General features: G+C 39.1%; 1 protein-coding gene across 1 annotated transcript in view; it reads left to right on the forward strand.

The window, feature by feature from the left end:
• Window positions 1–23912, forward strand: part of LOC125463028 (neuron navigator 1-like) — a 618648-nt gene that overhangs the window by 210527 nt on the left and 384209 nt on the right. Inside the window, exon 7 of the mRNA XM_059653430.1 lies at window positions 1260–1366. Within this exon, the coding sequence (XP_059509413.1) occupies window positions 1260–1366 (107 nt within the window). The remainder of the gene's footprint in view (window positions 1–1259; window positions 1367–23912) is intronic.

A 23912-nucleotide genomic window follows, 5' to 3' on the forward strand; every position in this document is an offset into this window, starting at 1 on the left:
AAAGGGAAAGCCGCTACTGTAAAATAGACCAACACAGCAAATGTGGCTTCCTGCATTAGAATGCGTTGAAGTTCCTAATGTCCAAGTAAAAAGCATTCTTCTCAAGGAACATCACCTCCTGACAGCTAACAAATCACTGCCACTGACACAAGGCCTCAAAACAAAGCAGGTATCCATCTGAAATTGCATAACCCCTGCTGAAATACACACCACATCCCACAAACTAACAAGTCCCACTTCTCAGTGGCACACCCTCATGTTGACAGCATTTGTCGTCATCAACCATGACCTGGGAAGCTAATCTGACTGCTCATGTTTCAGATTCATTTAGAAAATCTAGATAACCTTCATCTGCTTAAAAATAAAACAAGGGAAATGTGGCCAATTGCTACACAAAACTGTATCATCATACAAGTTAGATTATCAACAATATACTGTACTTCTGTCCTGAGAAATTCATTCCTGGTGGCATCACAGTCATCCATACTGTGTGTTAGCTGAAGCCGTTAAAAGGATTATTAACTTTAACAACAGATTATAACCACTTCCTGAATATTAGCTACAAAGTGCCAGTTTGGTTATACCCTGTATGAAGGAATACCTTCTGCAGAGAGAAAGTAAAAAAAAATCAAGAAAATGAAATGAACAGAAAGTCAATGAATGATCTCCACCATTTGCTGCCAAAACACCTGTTCACATTATAAGCAAAAGCCCTAATGCTAGCTTTTTCACCTTAATCAGGGATATTTTTCCTGAGATGTTCTTCTGCATCATTCTTTAAGACCTTATAGGAGAAAGGTTCTCTTTGCATTTAAATAAGTACAATCTTATTCTCGGTCTATGTTATTTTAAGAGCGAAAGTAGTCATACTGTGAATTTGCACAACTATCTCAGGGTTTGTTAGACTGGCCTTGTGCTCTCCGTAACGATTTTTCCATTGAATGCTCTTAAATACTTGCAATTAGTTCCTTGCAATTACAGCCAGAATTTGGCTTTTCTGCAAATGGCTATCCTTTCCAATAAATACTGCATTTTTAAGGTAATAGCCTTATTAGTTCTGGCCATTATTACAACAATAGCTTACAAAATAATTCCTAGAGAAATAAAAATTGTGATTCAGTGATTGTTCTTTTTAATCAAACTATGTTTGTCAGAAAGGTCTTGTATACAAATATTCTTGAAAGGTAAGTTATAGATTTCATTCATAAGAAGCTGAATTTTGCATCAGATCATTGAATCTTTCTGTTATCATCTTTCAGAGGAGAAATGAAACGAGACAGTAGCAGTATTGAATCAAAGGACCCGGCCAGCCACCCTAATGCAGAAGACGGCAATTGGAAATCCAAAAAATATCTTGATGACATAGGTATAATGAATTTTGAAGTAATCCATGCTTTCAGTTGATTATTTTTGGAAAAAAAACTGTTTTTTTTCTTAACTGGTAATATTTTTAAAAAAGTTCAGTTTCTCTGTGGCATCTTGATGAACTTCAGTGTTTAGATGTATATTTTTGAAAGTCTTGGTGACAGATTTTTAGAGGCAAACAGAAGTGTAACCAATTTTTTTCCATGTAACATTTTTGTGGTTCTTAGCAATTTAAAAAAGAGCTTTAGCAGCACAATAGTTTTCACTACAACAGAGCAATTGTTTTACTTTTGTGGTTATTTTGTGATAAGGCTGCATTTGATGTATGCTGGTACAACTTTGGTTCAAGCATAACTTTAAAATAGATCTGCATAATTAAGGAGATCTCATTTGAAGTTCAACTGTCAATTAGTACAGATGTGCTCAAAGCATTTGTAATGAGTTATTTTGGACTAATGTCAATTTTTGGAAGTATACAGTGGGTTCCCCTTTCAGAGTAATTGGTGATGCTTACAGTTCTGTTATTTTTGGGAAGTTTTTCTTTCTCAAGTTTTCATTCAAAGTCATTGGTATTTTGCCATGAACCAGTTTAATGGGGCACTGAGAGTGAAGTTTTTCTTTGAAAAAAAATTCTTAGAATTATTCCTTGAGATGATTACCAGTGGTATTCCGGTATATAACCAAGAAAAAGATTGCCCAAAAAAATTTCAGTATTTTGTGATGGTTTCTGGTCAGCCATTTAATCTTAAATATTTGAAAATTATTGTTAAAATATGTTCAGAGCCATTTACCAGTTATTTGTGTGATTTCTCAATGATCTAATTCTTGTAAAATTAAAACAAAACATAAAAGGCTTTTTAATATGTACACATTGGCATCCACAAATGTAAAAAAAACAGCTTAATTTTAAGAACCTCTTTGAACGTTGCAAATAGGTCCAGCTGGTGGAAATTCCCAATGATGATTGGTTTGAACTGGAGAGGTAACAGCTTTGTCGGTGGGGTTGACTTCCAGCAATTTTTTTTAAAAAATAGAGCAAAGATCACAGAATCTCAATTTTTGCTGAATTCAACTTGCGCTTCAAATTCCAGGCTATTTTGTGTGGTTTGGCTGAAATTCAGAGGGTTAAATCCAGGGATGAAGGAATTTAGCTAGACATGAGGTTGAGGCAGCTCAGATTCTTCTCCATAGAGCTAAAAGGTTTGAGGGGAAGTTTGGTTGAGGTGTGCAAGATGATGACAAGTTTGTATAGGGCAGATAAGTAAAAATAGTTCATAACCAATGGTACATGAATTTTAGGTAAGAGAAGCAAGAGAGATATATCAGGAAAAATGTTTTTAACTCAGTGAATAATAATCCTGCGGAACTTGGGTCAAGGCATTGCAGGTTTCAAAAGTACACTGGATAAGCACTTGAAGGAGAGAAAGTTTGAGGGCTGGAATGGGATGGTCTGTTGGCTGGCTCGTGACAGAGACCTATGAACTGGATGATCTCCCTCTATGTCAGAATGACCCAGTAAGGTAGGTTTTCATTCCAGAGCCACAATCTTGATGCTGGGCTAAGTTCTGTGTCCAGAAGCTGGAATTGCACAGTGGCCGTTCCATGGAAGTGATTTCTGAGGAGGCATCCCTCTATCTAATTAAGCATAGAAAGAATTCCCAATGTGTGATGGTGAATTGGAGGCACGTCAGTACTGAAATATTGATAGCCCAATGCTAGTGGGTGGAATCTGCCAAGGTAGCTGCATGAATTAGAAGGCTCTTCCGGATGAAGGTATCACCTGGAGATTTAGGGGTGATAGATTTAAGACAGATGTCAGAGGCAGGTTCTTTACTCAGAGAGTGGTAAGGGCGTGGGATGCCCTGCCTGCCAATGTAGTGAACTCAGCCACAATAGGGACATTTAAACAGTCCTTGTATAAGCATATGGATAATGATGGGATAGTGTAGGGGGAGGGGCTTAGATTAGTTCACAGGTCGGCGCAACATCGAGGGCCGAAGGGCCTGTTCTGCGCTGTATTGTTCTATGTTCTATTTTTAAAAAATTGAAGTATTCATTGCTGCTAAGCTGTCATTGTGTAGGTGGATTCCTTCCGCGTCGAGCCTCTGGCTGCACCTGTGGCTCTAGGTTATTGTAGCCAAATGCAACATGCTGGAACTGCAGAAATACTCTGAATCAAAGTTAATTCTAATTCAAAGATGCAAAATTATAGTTACCTACTCATGACTACAACAGCTACTGGAAGTTCCCACTGTCTTCATCTATGTGATGGATAGGCTGCAATTCAACAAATTTTGCAGGCTGGTGCTGTTGCTCATCTATTGTCGAATCAGTGTAGCTAACTGATATGTTGATAGCATGACTTTGCTTTATGTGTATATTTCCTTCATAATCTTCCACAGAAATATTCATGAAGTTAACATGCATCGTTAGAGATAAAATTTTTCACTATAGTTAAAATAATGGATCGACATTTTTTGAACGTTGCACAAAAAGCATCACTTTAATACATTTGAAAGTCTTATTAATTATTGCCGGGGGAAATTGATAAGATATAAGCAAGTCAAATATTTGACGCACATATATATATATTATACCCATCGAAATTATACGTTAAATTGCGAAACAAAACCTACAGATGTTATGCAGTTATGAGGCTAACATGCTTCCTGAATGACAGAAAATCAGTGATGCTAAATTAATTTGCAGTAAGTACAGCATTTAGAAAAGTTGCTAAAAAATTCATTTCTTCTAAATTGAATTAAATCCTTATTAAAATTTGGTCTACAATATTCTTGATTTCCTTGTGCTGCAAAAATATATTTTAATAGTTTTCTGAGGGAAGAAAAACATTAACTTTATTGAGAAAAAACATCTTATTGTGGCTTCATCTTTCCACAAGGCTGCAAGAGAGAGCAAGAACATGTGACATTGCTTCAATTCTTGGGCTGATATAAACTATCTTATTACAATCATTACAAAATCAGACTGAACCCTTGAGACTGTATCTACCCCGTAGGCTGTAATTCCATCCATTAAATTATACATCTTTTTTACCAGACCAATTGCTGTAATGGTTTCACTGGTCTACCTGAATGGCTCCTTTTGAATTTGATACCATGGGATCTCTTGGATCATTCTGAGCGAAGGAGAATTGATAGGTGAAACTAAAGCAGAAATTGCGTGGAGAAACTCTGCAGGTGTGGCAGCATTTGTAGAGAGAAAACTGAGTTTAACGTTTCGAATCCAGTGGCCCTTCTCCAGAACTGATAGCATTTTGTAAAATTTAGTATTTTTCTTCATGGCAAGGGATATGGGGGACAAAGGACTGACCTGATAGGTGGATAGGGAGCATGGGGAGAGAGAGAGAGAGAGAGAGAGAGAGAGAGAGGAGAGAGAGAGAGAGAGAGAGAGAGAGAGAGAGAGAAGAACCAAGACGTTGAGGTGTTACTGGGGAGTATGACTGGGTGAAAATGAGTTGGCAATGTTGAAAGCTGCCTAAGTTGTGACAGGACTGGGATCTGGGGTGGGTGAAAGATATGCAAGTGGAGCGTTGAAACTCTAAAATTATTGAGCTCCATATACAGTCCTGAAGGCTGCAAGATCCCTAAGTGAAAAATTTGGTACTGTACCACCAGCTTGCACCAGTTGCAAGCTCAGGACAGAAATGTTGGTTTGAGAACTCGACGGCATGTTGAAGAGACAGGCAGCAGGAAACTCAGAGCTGTCTTTCCAGGCAGAAAGTAGGTGTTCTGCAAAGCAGCCATCCAGTCTGCACTTTTTTCTCCACAATGTAGAGGAGACTGCACTGTGAGCAGTGAATACAGTCGACTACACTGAGTGAAGTGCAGGTAAATCGCTGCTTCACCTAGAAAGCCCAGGCCTTGGGTAGTAAGAGGGAGAAGGGAAAACAGCAGGTGTTATATCCTCTGCTATTACAAGGGAAGGTAGCACGTTGGGAGTGAAGAAGACTGGACCAGCAATAGGGAATATGTGTCGAGTGGTGGCATCCTGCCATAGGTGGCATCAATGTTTATCTATTATCCTTTAGATGTGGATGCTTCTGGGGTGAAAAGCGAAGACTAGGAGATCCTGCCTTTGTGGGATGGAAGAGAAGGGGTGAGGACAGAAGTGCAGGAAATTGACATAGCCAAGGGGTCTGTCAACCACAGTGGTGCAGTATTCCCAATTGAGGAAGGAAGATGGACATTTTGGGGGCCCACCTGCGGAAGGCAGCATCATCACAACAGATGCGATGGGGCAGGAAGAACTTGGAGAATGGAATGGAGTCTTTACAGGAAGAAGGGTATGAGGATGTATAGTCCAGGTAGCTGTGGGTGTCAGTGGGATTGTTGTATATGTTGGCAGGCAACCTAACTTGTGAAATGGAAACCCCCAATGCCGAGGAAAAGAAAGGCTGGAGTCAGAGATGGATCAAGTGAAGATAAGAGTGGAAGTTGGAAGCAAAATTGATATTTTTTTTAAGCTGATGACATCATTGACATTCTGGAGAAGGAGTTGTTGGTGGAGTAGATTCGTTGCAAGGAACGTTCCACATTCCCCACAAAGAGACAGGCATAACTGGGGCCCACCTTTGACCTGAGGAAAGTGAGAAGAGTTACAGGAGAAGTTATTCAAAGTGAGGATGAGCTTGACCAGGTAGAGGAGAGTGGTGGTGGATGGGGACAGTTCAGGTCTTCTTTCCAGAAAGGATCAGAGAGCCCGAAGATAATTCTGATGGCGGATCGATATGTAAAGGGAATGTATGTATGCTATTCAACATGTTAAAAAGATCTCCTTTAGCAATTTATTTACTTCTTTGAATGTGTGACCATATAGTCATTTGATCTCTTGTCCATTTTGAATAGTTGTCTAGTACTTTCAAGAACATCTTACCTTTGTTTTCAAAGAGGTTCACCTCAAGGCAGCCCCATGATCTTCATGGAAAGGAAGACAACATCAGCAGTTCTCTTCTGATGATGAACAACACAAACAACATAGTTGTTATCATCTTTTCCATTGATTTTGAGAGACCTGGCCACAAGGAAAATATCTTGCTCTGACTCAACATTTTGTTTTACATAGATGTCCTTGGCATAATCATTGCAGCATGTCTTGTTTCAGACCACAAGGCCAGAAACCTGAGCCAGAGAATAGAATGGGTTTCCAAGGTTTTTGGATTTGGAGTTGGAGGATTCCAGATGTCATTTGGGATTGATGCATTTCCATTTCGGACTTTTGTACCAGTATTAAACATCGATGGTGGCCGACCGTCTTGGAGGAAGTGGTAATAAAGAAGTGTTAATCTATCAGGAGATGAATGTTGAGTGGCCAATCTCTCAACATAAATGAGAGATTCAACTGATACACTGAGATACGCTCTCTGCTCTTAATATTGTTTGAGAATGGTATTGGGTCATTTGTCTGCTGGCCATTCTTTGATTTGCTACTATCTGATCTGAGCACATTCATTGTCAGATTTCTGTGCTGACTTGTTGCTGCTGGCATCAACATTTGTTATCAACATAAAGGTTTCTATACTGTGAATGAAAATCATATCTCTTTGTTCCGGCCTCACTACAGGGATATGGGACAAAATCTCTGTTGTAGTCTGCTGCTTTCTGGTTACATACCCTGTCTTTGCATCTACAGTGTGTATCATTATCCTATGGAAGTAAGTTTGCTAACTGCTTAGAGTTTGAGTGTCATTAAGGGTTTGTGATTTGTCTCCTACAGTGAAAACTATGAACAATTGTGTATGAGCTTTTCACAAACCCACAAAACAGCTATTGCTTCTTCTCAATCACAGCACAACTCTGTTCAATTTGACAATGCATGCGACTTGGCCTAAGCTAGCCTATGCTTTAGAAGATGCATTTTCAGGAATAATAATAGATAGTTTTGAATCATAATGGATTAAAGTATGAGGTAACATTAACATCTGTTTGAATGCCTCAAAAGACCTGTGTTGTTTTTCTTCCAAGCATCATGCGTTATTTTTCATAAGTGCTTACATAGTGGCTGAATGATGGCAGCAGTAGCTTTCTGACTTGTTTTATTGTACTCCTAAAGCTTTGGAGCTATGTTCTGAGGAGCTGTCAACTCATTGATTGTTCTTGTCTCTATGGATTAACTTGGCAGCAGATACATCTACAATGTGCCCAAGAAACTTGACAGTCAGTGATAAGAATTTCTAGTTATTGTCTGGTTTAAGCTTACTTCCTTTAGGCATTGTAGCACAGTTTACATTCTATGATGCGCTCTGTTTGAGTGGATTCATGGATCTGGACACCATTCTCGAGGTTCCCAAGGAACATGTATCTGTGCCACAAAAATGTTAGTGACCTTGTGTGTTCTGCAAGGGTAAGTGACACCATCCTCTCTTTTCTACCTCACACTCACTTTAACTCTGCTCCTGCAACCGCCACTCACCAAGGGTCAAGATCTACCACTTTCACTATTGCATGTAGCATGTACTATCAATTGCTTTTATCAAATTCATCCCCTCCAAATTACTGACCATGCATGCTGACTGCACTTCCTACTCACTCGGGACACTGGGTCAGCTTCCCTCACCTGCAGCAACACTAACAACTGTGCTAGCCGCCTTCACCTCATTCAATCCTTGCCCTTGTCAGATTGCATGAGAAGATGACCCCTAGATGGGTGGTGGGTGCCCAGTTTTCACTTCCTTGCTGCGTATTGGAGAGACTCCTTCCCTAAGTGGGTGAGAATGGAGAGTGCTGATGTGGTGATGCCAAGACCTCCATGTCCTGGCAACCAATTAAGATTCATTATCAAAAGCCATGATGATCTCACATTAACACCACAAATAAATATATTCTAAATATACCCAAGCTTACACCACTAAATCACAACTCACTGTCTCTGTTGTCTCCTGCAGGCACCAGGAGCATCTGCACAATCTGTCCCATGAATAAATCAGCTGCTCAAGACATCATCTCCTCCTTCTCACTAAGGAGGAAGCCACAAGTACCTCAAAGGAAGCACTAGCAGTAACATCTCTGGAATCCTCCATCATTTCAGATACTGATACCTTGATTGGTTCTTCAACTAAGTTAAACTTGGGAGCACATTTGGGTGAGCATGTCCCTGCCCAAGAGCTGAGGAAGAAGTGTTCCAGGTTGCTGGCACTCAGAGGATGGCCAGAAACCAGGAACCTGCTCGCTCCACATAGGCGAGAGTCTCATGTTGTTGGCCATTAAAAAGTTTATCAAAATGTACAAGCTGATAAAGGAGCACAGGCATTTTTGTTTGAGACTTTCAGCAAAGTGGATCAAAGGTTGTAAGACTCCACCAATGCTATCTATATTGTACTGCCCTAATGAGGGTAAATGCTACATGCAGTAGTGAGAGAGGTAGACCATGACCCTTGGTGGGAGATGATTGCAGGAGCAGAGTTACATGTACACATGTTTGGCTGTCTCCATAGGAATGCTTGAGAGACAGGCCCTACAAACTTAAATGTTTGCTGCACTCAGTGCACACAGTCTTGCATTCTTATCACTTAGCCATTGGTCAAGTCAACACCAAGGCTTCAGGGATGAGGGACCTTGACCTCACTCCAGTTGCCTTATCCTTACAAGGGGGCTGGATGGTACAACAGACAGAAGAGGAACTACACACAGCAGTTCCCCCCACCACCACCACCACCACCACCTACCTCCCCAGAAGTCTTCTCTCAGGACACTCCAGAGGTTCTAGGCCTCCAATTTGCCTGTAATCCTCAACCTTGTGGAAGTTCAAGCAAGGAGGATAAACCAACCTCTGGCCAGGATACTACCAGCATGTTTGGATCCTCTTGCCACAAATGGCCTCGGGTCACTTGCCAAAAGCTCAAAGGCCAACAGGCTTCTTTCATGAGAACAGGTGATTGGTCTGAAAAATTAACTCTGTCATCCGCTCTCTCTCAACATTATCACACACATTATCCAAGCATGAAACAGGCAGAATGGTAACCAGTTTAGCAGGGTGGAAATCTGACACTGGCATGCTTGAGCATTTAGCCCAATGCTCAATTAGTTGGGTCTTTTTTAGATATCTGTGGCCCTGGTGTCTATCTTGATTGATTGTAAAATGATCTTGTAACTAATTCCAACCTAGTGTGGACATAAGCCAAGAGTCATTCATTTTGTCTTTTTAGAGATATTTTCCAGAAGCACTAGACTGCAAATCAAATCCAATTTTATGGAATATTTGGTATGTTCTTAATTGTCCAGCAGAATTAGAGTTGGGAAAATCTCCCATTTTGCTGTATATTTAAGAAGTCCTCTTAAAAATGTAAATAATAACTAAATATACCATGAGCAAAAATGTGAGATATTATGTAAAACTAAGGCAAAACGATTGCACAGCATAACCATATGTGTGAGATGTGTATCTTCAAGAGTTACATACGAATGAGATACCACTCTTGTATTTTGATGCTACTAGTCAGGCTGTTTCTGACATCACAAAGCTTCATTATATAACCCAGGAAAAGTATTTTGGCAATTTATAAATACAAAAGAAAATTACATTCTTCACCACCTCCTAATGACAGAAATATTGTTAACTTGAATCAGCTAACAAATGTGCAAGTCAGTTTTTACAGATGTCACTTTCATAGTTTGAGGATTGATGTACTTGGACACCGGACACTCCTGTAAACAGAGGTAATCTTTCATTATCCAATGTCCATTTAAATGACTTCCAGCCAGTAGCAGAGAACATGTACTCAATAATTAACCTCATGTTTAGCTGTCTGAGGGCTAACATGAAAAAACATACTGAGAGAGTTGTCACTCAAGATTTGAGAACCATAAGCACCAATGAAGAAAATGGAAATCTGCCATGCCTAGCCTCTGGTCATGTGCCCGCAGTCCTCAATATATGGTTGATTCTTCATGCAATATGAATCGGTCTAGCAGAGCATGCAATTAAACAAATAATTGCTAGTAAATTCAACCATTACCTTCTGAGACCAACTTGAATAATTGCAGCTTTTATATCAGTAGCCATATCCTTAAAACAGATAATATGAACATTTAAGAAAGAGAACATGAATTGAGCTGGATGCTTTCATATTATGTTATGGAAATTGTCTTCCTCCAGTCCTAGAGAATTGCAATTGGAACAACAGAAAGGAGAATGCTTAAGATAATGCACAGAGGAGCGTGAAGGTCATGGATCTCTAAGCGCTGCTCCCTTCAGGACTCTTACAATTATATAAACATGCCTTTATAAAGGCTTAATAATCTAATATTAAAGTGGGAACAAATGCATAACTGTCTGCTATGTTTTTTCCATCAAACTAGTTATTAGTTTAACGATCTTAACGAAACTTTTAATTGAAACATATTAGAGATATTAACTACCGAATGGTCTCAAAAGCAATTATTTGGGAGTAGATCATTTAGTAGCAATGACAGATATTTGTTTTGTCATTCATTAGTAAGCTTTACTGAATTATTCTGGCAGTCATGGCCTGGCAGCAACTAATTGTTGCTATAGGAACAGAATTTGTACGATGGATTGAGCTGTCCTCTGCTGTGTCTTCATGTTTTCTCCGCTTGAAGGAAGTGGTCATCTGACATTGAACATACAGGCTTCAGCCTGGAAGTAAATTGTAAATCTCATCATACACAACAATCTCATATAAAGTATAGGTAATTATCATAAAATGTTTGTGGAATGAGTGAATTTCCACACTGCTTTTAATCATAACAAATTTCCGGTATATGACTTTTATTCCAACATATGCAATTCATCAACACATTCAGTATAAATACTAAATTGATTAAATTGGTTAGTAATGTGGTTCAGTTTTATAGAAAATGATGTTAAAAGTCTGAGCATTTTGTATGAACTAAAATTGAAATAATTCCCGTAATTTTAAAAGTAGAATGCAAAAAGAAACAATATCTTTATGAGTACAACATGGTGACTCACCGAATACTGCTATACTATTTATCTGACCACTTTATTACATGGCCCATTTTATTACATGGCCAGATGTAGACAAACCTATGTGTACAGAATCCTTTGGCTTTTTTGGAAAGAAGAACACCCTGCAAGTGCCTGTAGTGTAGTGGCTCAGTTTTTATCTGCGAATGATGAGTTCATTTAATATATTGAGCATAGTTCACATTAAATCTGCTTTGAAGTTCAGTGTTTAATGGCTGCTACAGATGAAAGCAAGCACACTAACATTTACACTATTTATAAAAAAATTCTCCAAACATCCATTTTCATAACAAAGACAAAACCACTTGCAATTTTGGTTACAAGTTATCCAAGTTATTAAATATACATGTTCAATAAAAAAAAATTAATGAACAGAACAATTAATTGTTTTCTTCCCTTTTCATCAGTCTTTGCATTTGCATGTCAGCATTCAGTTCTTTTAATCACATGCATATGAGTTGTTTGTAGTTTGTCTAATATCTCATCATTCCTTTGGGATTTTCCTTCCCTATGGACTGTTGTTTGCATGGTGTTTGTTCAGAGTAAGATAGTTTTCTTTGTTAAATTCCAAGGGCCAAATGCTACCCAAAATTGGCCAGTTTTCAATTTTGTCAAGTCTTATGAAGGTTTCCCTCTGCGAGTTGTAGCAGATTTTCGCTATCTTTCCAAACTCACCTCATCACTTTGCACCAAAATTTAATGGCACCCCATTCGTTATATTCCCCCACTCACTGCAGCCACAGGTTCTGTTCACTGCCCAGACCTCCCAGGAACAGGAACATATCTCAGTGCATTCACATATTAATTCTTTCCCTCTCCCCCAAAGCTCATATATTGGATACAGATCATTAAGTAAAATTAATGTAGAGATCACTGAATGTTGTCAAGGCCTTCATATTCATCACTGTCTGCATTCTTGGGTCTTTTGTGAGACCAAAGGTATCACAGTTTACACAGCAAAGATAAACAATGACATTCTTGGTTGCCCAGTCTTTTCAGCCAATTCTGTAGCTATCTCACAGTTTTCCCACTGGGAGTGGAAAAATATCCCAATTCTATCTCATTTCTCCTCTCAGAGGGTGAAAAGTTCACAGACATTGTGACTCACCTAACACATCCAAGTGGTTTCAAACCTTTCTTGATTTCTTGTTTTTATATATTAGCTGGCTGACTTACTGCTCTGAAAATTCACACACTCTCAGCTGGATACTGCTGACATTATGGTGCAAGCCATGTGTTTAATGGATGCCACAGACTAAAGTGAAATCAAGTTACAGCAGAGGCCCAGAACACATGATCACAGCAAGCCAGCTAGTAGGGACTGCTCTTAATTTCTTGAAATATGAACTCTGACCTTGGTATTTCTCACTGAAGATTGTTGAAAATATCTCTTGGCTTATATGATGCAAAGATGTGCCTGGCTCCCCCTTTAATGAGGATGGGTATATTTTTGGACCTTCCTCCTCCTGTTACATAAGAACGTAACAACATAAGAAATGGGAGCAGGAGTAGGCCATCTGTCCCATTGAGCGTACTCTGCCATTCAATAAGATCGTGGCTGAACTTTGAAGCTCAGATCCACTTACCCACCTGCTCACCATTGCCATTAATTCCTTTGCTATTCAATGATCTATCTATCTTTGCCTTAAAAACTTTCAATGAGGTAGCCTCAACTGCTTCACTGGGCAGGGAATCCCAAAAGATTCACAACCCTTTCGGTGAAGAAGTTCCTCCTCAACTCAGTCCTAAATCTGTTCCCTATTATTTTGAGGCTATGCCCCCGAGTCCTAGTTTCACCCATGAGTGGCAAAAATCTCCCTGCTTCCACCTTAGTTAGTTGATTAATTGCTCACCACCATACATGACTGAATGTGGCAGGGTTGAAATCTGATCCTTCACGGATCGCATAGTCCTGGGTATTGCATATTACTTCCATTGCGTGTCAGACAAGTAGTCCTGTGTTGTAGCTTCACCTAGGTGATGCTTCCAATTTAGGTATGTCTGGTGCTGTTCCTGGCATGTTATCTGGCACTCTATATTGGATTTTATCCCCTGGTTTGATAGTAATGATAGACTGAGGAACATACCAGACCATGAAGTAACACATTGTATTGATCTCAATTCTGCTACCAATGGCTAACAGCATCTTATGAATGCCCAGTTTTGAATTCTAGATCTGTTTGAAATCTGCCCCATTTAGCACAACTACACTGGAGTATTTCCAGTGTGTTGTCATACCTCACCATGGTAGCCCACTGGAAGTCAAACCCTGCTATTCCCAGAATCGTAACAAAAGTAAAGATCAATTTTCACAGTATTCTCAAATTTGCTTGTCTTTTTTGAATCAGGGTGATGCAAACCACAAACTCAGTTTCTGTGCTTAACAAGATTGATGATGCATTACAAATAAATAGGTTTTAGTTACAAATAAACAATTATGAACTGTCAGCATATTACTCTACCAGTTAAATTCTAACCCACTTATAAAACTCCTCCTATACACACACAGAAAGGAAAAAAAAACAAATACTAGTGTAATGGATGAAGGGATAAACTGGGAAGGTATTTGAATGATCCTCATCCATGGGATCCACTGAGATTATCCATTGGTTTGTCAGGACTTGTTGCTGCATGACCTTCCTTCTCAGATACTTTAAGTTGTTTGCTGAAGGCACATGGTGACTCATTCACAATTTACAAAGTCTCTGACTTGTGGGTTAAAAACCACAGCTTACAGCAATTGGTAAGGGAAAATAAACAGATTTTGCTCGAGCTTCCGCATTTTTCTTACAGTAGAGACAAAGACAGTACTTTCCCGATGTTCAAAGGTTTTGACCATTACATTCTCACCCACAAGCTATACAGCTACCTGGTTGTTGCTAAACAAAATGCCTTTGTCATCACCAAAGTGGTAACTGGTCACAACTCCTCAGGCAGATCAGTTATTTGTTGCTGGCCAAGTGTCATTTTGTGTACACTCTCTGCTGACAGTTTGTTTACATTCAAACTTTCCTCAGTGATTGAACAAACAATAATGTAACATTACAATAAATGCAGGTACTTGTGTTTATAAAGTACAGCGATCCCACTGACAATTCTTGGTTTTGAAAACTACAATCAAAAGTGCAGGAAAATAAAACGATAGAATCTTTCCAATGAACATGGAGACTTTGTGTGCACAATTACTGTCATTCCTATTGACACTCGATTCTGTCATGGATAGACATATCAGCAACAGGCAGATTGGTGAGGAGGGGGTTAGATAGATTTATTTTCTTCCTGTGGTTTGATCCCTCACCACCTGCTTTAGATCCAGCCTAGCAGCTGTGTCCTTTACGCCTTGACTAGCTCAGTCAGCAGCAGTGCTATCAATCTAATCCAGCTATGCCACTGAAGTCTCTATCTGGAGTCTTCTCCAGGTTTCCTGTCTATTTCATCCAAATCGTGTTTCAAGAAAGTAGATAGTTATTAGAAATTTTCACTGTTAGTTTCATTACTTCTATACAAACTACAGTCAGTTAATAGAAATGGATGAACCATTGTTTGACATTGCAGGATTGAAGAACCACTGTAGATAGTTGAAAGGACATTTTTTAGCATGCTGTTGCGCAGGGAATGTCTGTCGTGTGAGCAGATGTGATGGGTGAGGTTTAAAAGACCTTTTGCTTTTCAGTACAATGAGAAGGAAATCCACAATGATAAGCAGGGCCTTTTTAGGAGTCTGTGCTGGCCTCCAGCAGCCTCTGACCTCTTCCCTGGGTCAACAGGCCTACTGCAGCCCACCCCCCCCACCACCTCCAATCCACTCACCCAAGGCCATGAAGATTGTACCTCGAAAGTCACTTTCTCTGACCTCAGGCAAGGGAACCCAGACATTTTCTCGATTCCTCACACCTGCCAAGGATGGAAGTCCAGACTTCTCTCTCCACAAATGTTTAAGACCTGCACTGTATTTCCAGCTTTTTCTGTACTTATTTCAGATTTAGAGCACCAGCAGTTATTTGGCTTTTATTAAGAGAATTAAGAGAACCCTGTTGTGCCAGGGTTGAATTTCCAGATGAGTGAGAACAAGTGGTTCTGCTTTATTTTTCATTTAGACTTTGGCAAAAAAATAGGATTATTAAATTAAACTCAGCAATAAAATATCAAGCTGGAAGTATTTTCTTGCCTCAAAGTACTTTGGAGTTATTTGCGAATGGATGTTTAGTAGCTTTGTAAACCAATCCTTTTTTTCTGCTGGTTCAGTTTTGAAGTGAACTGTAACACAAAAAAAAGTCACATAGGATGGTATAAACAAGGGAAGTTGAATGCATGTGTTAAATGTTAATATGCTAATTAGCAATAACAATTTCTAAGCTTAATATATTCTGATCACAGAAATACATCCACTGTTTGCCACATCAACTGGTGTCCTTTGGCACCCTGCAGCAAATCCTGGTAGAGAGTAATAATTCAGTAATTTATAGGGTAGATATTTTTCAAACAATATAAAAACACTTTAAGAAGACCTTGAAATTGCTCTCAACATGATATATGAAAAGTTAAATGATCTTGTGTGACTTTTTGTCAAATGTGAACAGACCACTGAATCGTCTGGCGTTTGTTTGAAATTGTGCATCATTCAATTGTGAAATGTGTACCTCATTAGGAACATCTACAGTGAAAGGCAGAATTTCTGCAGTGACTCTACTTATGTAAATGAAGAGCAATATTTTCAAGCAATAAAATGTTGCGGCAAAACATTGTATGTTTCATGCACAATTGATGAGCAGCTCAGGATCCTAACCTTTTATTTGATAGTAGTGATTTGGAAATGAGTTGAATTCTAGAACTGCCATTCTCGAGCAGGGAACCTGGAGGAGAACATGGAATCATTCCTGCCAGAAAGTGATGATCAAGTAAATGCTGAGTTCACTATCTCCAGGCCTTTTAGTTACCTTGAGGAAAGCCTATATTTTGCATAGTTGCCACTCAATCTACTACATATTCGCTGTTCTCAGACAAGTTGCAGCTTTTTCCCTTCTTATCATGCATTAATATTCCAGCAGATCACATATTCAAGTAATGAATTAAGACTGAAGTCCCACAGCAAGGAACATAAGGAGGCTTTATAAAAGAAATAATTTTGACAAATCGATAATCTAGCTGCATGATATTAAGTCAGTTACATTTAACAGGACATGCTAAAATATCAGCTTCTTAAAGCATTGGAACCTCCATACTACCTTGCATAAAATGATGGCATCTACTAACTTACCCTGATAAAATGCATCACTTTTCATTAATTGGAAATATAATAGAACATCTACAGACACTGTATTCATACCACTGGTTTAGCTGTTGTACTGTAAAATCCATAATGAACTGTACTCCATTAGCATAACACAGGAAGTGATGCACTATCTCATGATCTACTTCCATTACACTCTCTCTCTCTCTCTCTCTCTCTCTCTCTCACTCACATTCACACACAAACTTAGAGTTGTATGGCAAGACGAAGCCAGAGTAAGTTGTTTTTTAAATACAGTTAATATGTCACATATCTTGGAAGGCAAAACATTTTTTTTGAGACCAAGACAGTGAAATACTTGGGGATCCAGGTAGTGATTAAGGGAGAATGGAGTGGATCACTGCTCAGTTGAAAGGGGGCAAACTTATTTTCTTTTGATGAAAGAGATGGCTATAATGAACAAAGCATGACAGTTATCAATTTGGTATCTTAAGTGGCAGTTGATATTGTGGAAAATATCGAAGCAATGTTGAAAGAAATGGTGAGCTGCCATGCTTGTAACCTTGATTAGAACTGATATAATGGTTCTGTAAATGGCTTTTTGCTGACACATAGCATATGCAGATTCAATCAGACATTGCCAGGGAGTAGAGCCAGGGTCTAAGAATATGGGTGGTGACATAATGGCAGGTGGTCCACCTTTTATGGCACCTGATCTACGCAGTATCCCTTCTTCACATTGTGTACCACTTCAACATTAAATACTGTGATTAGGGCACTGGACAAGCTGCTCCATCATTAATATAAAAGAGTGATGTGGAGGTGCTGGTGTTGGACAGGGTGGACAAAGTCAGAAATCAAATTTCTGAAGAAGGGTCCGGACCTGAAACATCAGCTTTCCTGCTCCTCTGATGCTGCTTGGCCTTCTGTGTTCATCCAGCTCTGCACTTTGTTATCTCAGAAATCACATGACACTAGGCTATAGTCCAACAGGTTTATTTGAAATCACACAAAGGTTTGGAGCACAGCCCCATTGCCAGTTGCAGCGAGAGAGAGAAGCGCACAGGCACAGATTTTATAGGCAGAGAAATCAAACAATCATAGAACTAGTGTGAGTTGAGTGTCAGATAATAAGTCTCTGTGGATGACCAAGAATGTTAGACAGTGAATGAAGTGTTTATAAAGTCAATGTCAGTGCTGTGCTGTCTTGACAATCAAGAAGAGCCACACAAATATTCAACAGGTGACATCTCAGGTCAGACACTGAATTGTAAGTGTGAACTGTAAGTTCAGAATCCTTCTCAGAGTTTTATCCTGGATTCAGGCTGATTTTATTCCGAAAGCAGGAATTTATAAGATACCACACTGACTGACTGTGACTATAAATTCTGTGGTTTTTGAACAAAATAGGATGTATCTGCAAATAAACAAACATCTTGGATGAAGTGATTCACCCCATAGATTTGTATGTGTCTGTGGGGGTGGGGAGGGGTGCGGGGATCCGTGTGGTGTGTGTGAGCGAGAGAGAGAGAGAGAGAGAGTCACCTGGAGAGACTTATTGTTTGACACTCCACTCACACCAGCTATATGATCCTTTGATCTCTGTGTCTGTGAGCTGTCCTATCTCACTGCACTTAGCAAAGGGGTTGCGCTCCGAAAGCTTTTGATTTCAAATAGCACTACAACCTGGTGTTGTGTGATTTCTGAATTTGCCCACCCCAGCCCAATACCAGCACCTCCACATCATGAAGTTCAGAACTGCAGAGAAGTAAGTCTCCTAAGAGAAGTTTTTCAAATCTAATCTTGAATGATCTTTTTGTTCTTTGAAACTCTTCCAAATGCTTTCTCATAGATCACAGTGTATAAGTTGACCTTTGAAGCTTCTAAATATTCTTCTATGTACAGGATCAACTTACCATACTGAGTGCAAAATAAAAACTGTCAGCAATAGTGTAGGTTGTCATCGTTTTGAAATGTGGAAAAAATGATACTGGAAAATCATTGATCTTATTGAAATTAGTTTATTTATTAAGTTACTAATAAAATAATGGTACAATGATAATTTGAGCCACAATAATATTATTTGAAAAAAGTTGTCAAAGGCATTATTGGCACTTGACACAGTGTTCACCAAATTTATATGAAATCTATTTGGCTATGGCCTCGTAGTAGTGATCCTGGTTTAAAATGTGGCACTTTTGATCCCTTCACAACAAATCAAATTCGTCTTCATCCATTGATTTGGACCTGAAGTATTTTTCTTAACGATTTGTTGACAGTTTGTGGCTTCATAGCATCCATGTTCTGATCATATCACACAAAATATCAAATTGGGCAGTACACTTATTTCCAGGTTTTGTGAAGCTTTGTTCATTGCCAATCATCCACCTAAGCTGTTTGGTGCAAACATGATTTTTCGATAACCTGTTGAGGCACACATCCAAAAGTCTTGTGATGGATGTTAGTCCTCCTGATCGATATTCCCTCTAATCTTTCCTATCATTGCAGAGGCCTCCAAAACCCGCACACAGCAGTGATGTTTAGAACCAGAAGTCAGTGCGTCCATATGGTGATTGGTGTATGCACATGGCTGTACAGACCCTTTGGCCCACATTGGCTCCAGCAGGGTCTGTTTCATTACTGTTGTTGTTTGTGACTTCCAGTTTTAATAAAAGAGTTGAGGCAGCTTTACTCTGTATTGAACCCTGTCCTATCCCTGTCCTGGTGATATTAAGGGAACTTTACTTTCAGTTTATTTTTAATTCAAAGAGTAGAAGGAGCTTTACTCTCCATCTAACTCGGTGCTGGTCCTGCGTTGGGAATGTTTGATGGGTTTTGTGTCGAAGGACCTTATATTTTCCATTTACTTTCAGTTTTAAAAGAATAGAGGGAACTTTACTCTGTATACAACCCCATGCTGTACGTGTACTAGGAGTTTTTGATGTGGACAGTGTAGTTTTAATTTGTATTTAACTCCACGCTGTATCTATCCATGAAGAGTTTGAAGGGTGTGGTGTCAAGGGAGCTTTATTTACCATTTCCTTTTGGTTTAGAAACGGTAGAGGGCGCTTTGCTCTATATCTAACACCATGCTGTACCAGTCCTGGGAGCATTTGACAAGACCAGTGTTGAGAGACTTTTACTTTGGGTTTAAAAGAGTAAAGTGAACATTGATACCAGCTATAATGTGGGTTTTGTTTGTTCACAGGTACCTCTTGAGTTCATCAATATATTAGATCTAAACATGTCCCACACGAATAAGCTGCATTCTTTGTGTAGGCTCTGGGACATGTTATTCCATATGTTGTTCCACGTTCCACATAATTATCAATCTCCATCTTCATCCACTCAATTGTTCCCATGAACATGCACAAATTCTCTTGAACAGAACTCGATTTTCAATATTGCTTTCCATTGGAAAATTACCTTAAGGCTCTAATTCAATTCTGTTGACCATAAAGCTAGAATCACTGTAAATTTTGTCTTCTCCTGTTATTGAGCATTTACACTTGTGGTTCACTTGCTGTAGTTATGGAAATTCAAGGGCTTTTCATTCATGTTGCTGATTTGACAAAGTCATGTTTTGCTGCTGACTGCTAAAGAATTGCTAGAAACTGGTCACTTTGACATCAAATCCTCTGGCAGTTCCTGAGCATTTTTAGTCTTCTGCAACATGAGACATTTTCATTCCACAAAGTAGCAACGTTGACTGGTTTTTAGTTCTAAACTGTTTTCAGACTGACCCGTTTAAGTATGCCCACATGCACTGCACATAGCAACATAGAATGGTACAGCACAGGGACAGACCATTTGACCCACCATATCTGTGCCAACCATGATGCTATTCTTAACTAATACCATCTGCCTGCATGTGGTTCATATCCCTCGATTCCCTGCCTGTCCATGTATCTGTCTAAATGCCTCTTAAACGTTGCTATCATATCTGCTTCTGTCATCTCCCCTGGCAGTGCACTCTGGGCACCTACAACCCTCTGTGTAAAAAAAGAAAAATGCCTCAAATATCTTCTTTAAACATTCCTTCTCTCACCTTAAAGCTATATCCCCTAGTATTTGACATTTTTGCCCTTGGATAAATCCCAGACTATCCCCCATAAGCACGCCCCTCATAATTTTGTTTATTTCTACCAGATCACCCCTAAGCCTCCGACACTAACAAAAACAATCCAAGTTTGTTCAATCTGACCTTGTAGCTAATACATTCTAATTCGGGCAACATCCTAGTCAACCTGTTTTGCACTTCCTCCACATCCTCCCTATAGTGTGGCAAGCAGAACTGCGCACACTGCTCCAAATGTGCCCTCCTTAGCATTTTATACAGCAGTAACATGATTTGCCAACTTTTATGTCAATGCCCCAACCAAAGAAGGTAAACAAGCTGTATGCCTTCTTTGTTACCTTATCCATTTGTGTTGTTACTTCTAGGAAGTTATAAACTGGCATCCCAAGATGTCACTGTTCAATGCTCCTTAAGGGTCCTGCATTTTCAAATGACTTCCTCTTGCATCTGACCTCTCGAAATGCATCACCTCAGAATTTCTGGTGACAATGTAACATTCTGGAGATTTTCAAGAATTCATTCTGACACATGCTGTGCAAAATCAGGCCAGTGGCTGGTTCCTTTTCAAATGGCGCATTTGATCATCTTGTTTAGTAGCATCCTTCTATTCTCATACCAGGTTTTCACAACCACCAAATTTCCTCACTGCAGCACAGTTATTTGAGTTAGCAACTTGTGTGACTTTTAGCTTGAAAGCAGCTTCATATTATTTTCTTTTTACATGCTGACCCATTTCTGTTCATTGATTCCCATGCATAGTCTGCTCTATGTGGAAGTGTTCTAAACTCCCATTGCATCCTCTTGGCAATAAAGTCCATATCACTTATTTGATTTCATGCATTAAATTTTAAGGAAGTATAACACCAAATATGTATTCCTAAACTGGAAAATTGAGGCCACCTTCAAATGATATTTTAACTCTAAACACCCATTTATTAAGTTCTAGACATGCTTGCTGAGCTGGTGAACACTGATGATGTTGCCTAGCAGGCTGACAAAACATTTGCAACCAAACCCAACAGCTCAGCAAACATATCTACAACCTCACCCTCAAACCAAGCTACAAATCTTCTCGAAAACTTTATCCATTTAGTAGCTGAATATTAAGGATCAACTTGTAAACTCAATCATAGCCTAATGTGCTCTGAAAATGGGTTTGCCAGCTAAGTTGGTTCCATGTATACAATGCATTCTGTGATATTTGTAGTTACTTTCACTTTCCAAGTGCTTCTGTATCAATATTAGCATTCCTTAAATCTTCAGATTTGTAATTAAATGTTTGTCTGAAGTAAAACAGGGAATACCTAAGTGTTTACCACTTTGGGAACTATTTTGCACATGGAACTTCCTTTTATGTGTTCTGCATTTGTTTTGGTCTGGTGTATTGTGTAACATCACCACAATGAATGGGAAATTGCACAGAAAATACTTGAAGTATACAAGTCATTCTATGCCAGAACAACGTACGATGATGCAATGGTCTGGCCAGAAATACTGCATCATGCACATCCAGATGTACTGAGTAAAAATTAGTGCTTGATTTTTCTGGTCTGTACACACCTCTGTTTTGGCAGGAATGACTCTGCTTCACTAAACCCAATGAGGTTAGCCAGGTCGACCTGATACAATATGAGTTCCAGATTGGGACTGTTAATCTGGCCCCATCAGGGGAACCCTTGCTGACAGGTTAAAGAAATGTTAAACATTCTGACACTCAGAGCTGGCTTTGCAGTACCTGGATCAATCTCAAGGACTTTCCATGTGTAAACAAAGGATGACTCGCTGATGGGATACCAGTTTCTGTGGAGTTATTTGATCAAACATTTGATTCAATTAGTTTTCCAAGTTGGAAAATTGAGTATGATGGGAAACTGCAATTTGAAATGGCCTGAGTAGGCTATTACTATTACTAGGAACCTACATCAAAAGCTGGTGAATGGAGGTATGCTTAAAGCAATTTATCATAGTGCATCCTACTTTTTTCATTTCTTCGTCTTGTAACCAAACAAAATTGCATTGTAAGGTGTAGCTCTCATTTTTAGGTGATCTTTTGGTTGGTTATAATGCACTTAACTATTGTCTCTACACATTATGCTAAATTCTGCTATTTAACTTCAGAACACTATGAACAAGCTGGATTACTGGGGGCATCTTTATGCTTTGTCACAATTTTGAATAAAACATATACACCTTTATTGACTGTTAATTGTTATGTAAATAGTCCAATTTGAATTCAGATGTGATATTCAACACTTATCCTGTATCTAATTATTTGGTTTCCCCAAGATATAGACAAATATTTGGGAAGCCAGCCTTCTGCTGGTCACTTCCTTTGTAGATGACCAAGCCGTCTCCTTCTTTCCCCTTTGACTGCAATCACAGCAGCAAAAACTCTGAGCTAAAGGAGCACTATGCTGAAACAGGTCTCTGCTTCCCACCATGCAATGTATACACTTCCTTATCGGCTCAATTTTCTGAAAGCACCGGTCAATGATTGGTCAGTTTTCACCCTCAGCAACTTCTGCTGGAGCAGAATGGTCCTAACAATAAGTTTGGTCAATAGCTTTCTCAAACTGCTATCTTCAGCAATATTAGCCTGTGTATGAACGTTTTTTGTATCCTCTTTTTCCATTTATTTGGTAACGGAAACAATTTATACCCACAATCTGTCCCAAGTTTTACCAGACAACCATTGTACAGACCCAGTAATAAACTGCAAAGTTTTTACTACATGATGTTCTAAGCAAAATGGTATTACCTTTATCTTGACAAAAAAAATCAAAAAATTGTGTAGTGGCAGTCATATATTCCTAAAGAAAAGGCAGTCATGTACTCCTAACATAAAGAAAAACCACATTAAGCACAATGTGTAACCTCAGATTGGCCTTTGCTATAAAATAAATCAGATGTCAAGTATCCCAGTACTCAATGTTTAGCTATGTTAGCCTTCCAAATGAAGAAGCCTGTCTTGACTTAACAAACCTCCAATAAACTTGGATATAATGCCAGTAAATGGCAATTGTGAGCCAAATTTCCCATTTTTCATTTCTTTAAATGCAGCAGCTGCCCACACCATAATAATTTTCCTGAATGGTAGCCCACTTTTGGAAGTTGATTTCACTGTAAAACTGGAGGTTTCTGAACAATAATCAAATGGTTAGACAATAGTTCCTCAAAGCGCGTAGATTGTATTGCCAAAAGCAAAGTTAAAGTTTGGGGGAAAATAGAGAATAGGCTTGTTTTTCTTTTGCATGTTGGGTTGGGGAGAGAATG

Source organism: Stegostoma tigrinum, chromosome 21, assembly GCF_030684315.1.
Source record: "Stegostoma tigrinum isolate sSteTig4 chromosome 21, sSteTig4.hap1, whole genome shotgun sequence".
Lineage (NCBI taxonomy): Eukaryota > Metazoa > Chordata > Chondrichthyes > Orectolobiformes > Stegostomatidae > Stegostoma > Stegostoma tigrinum.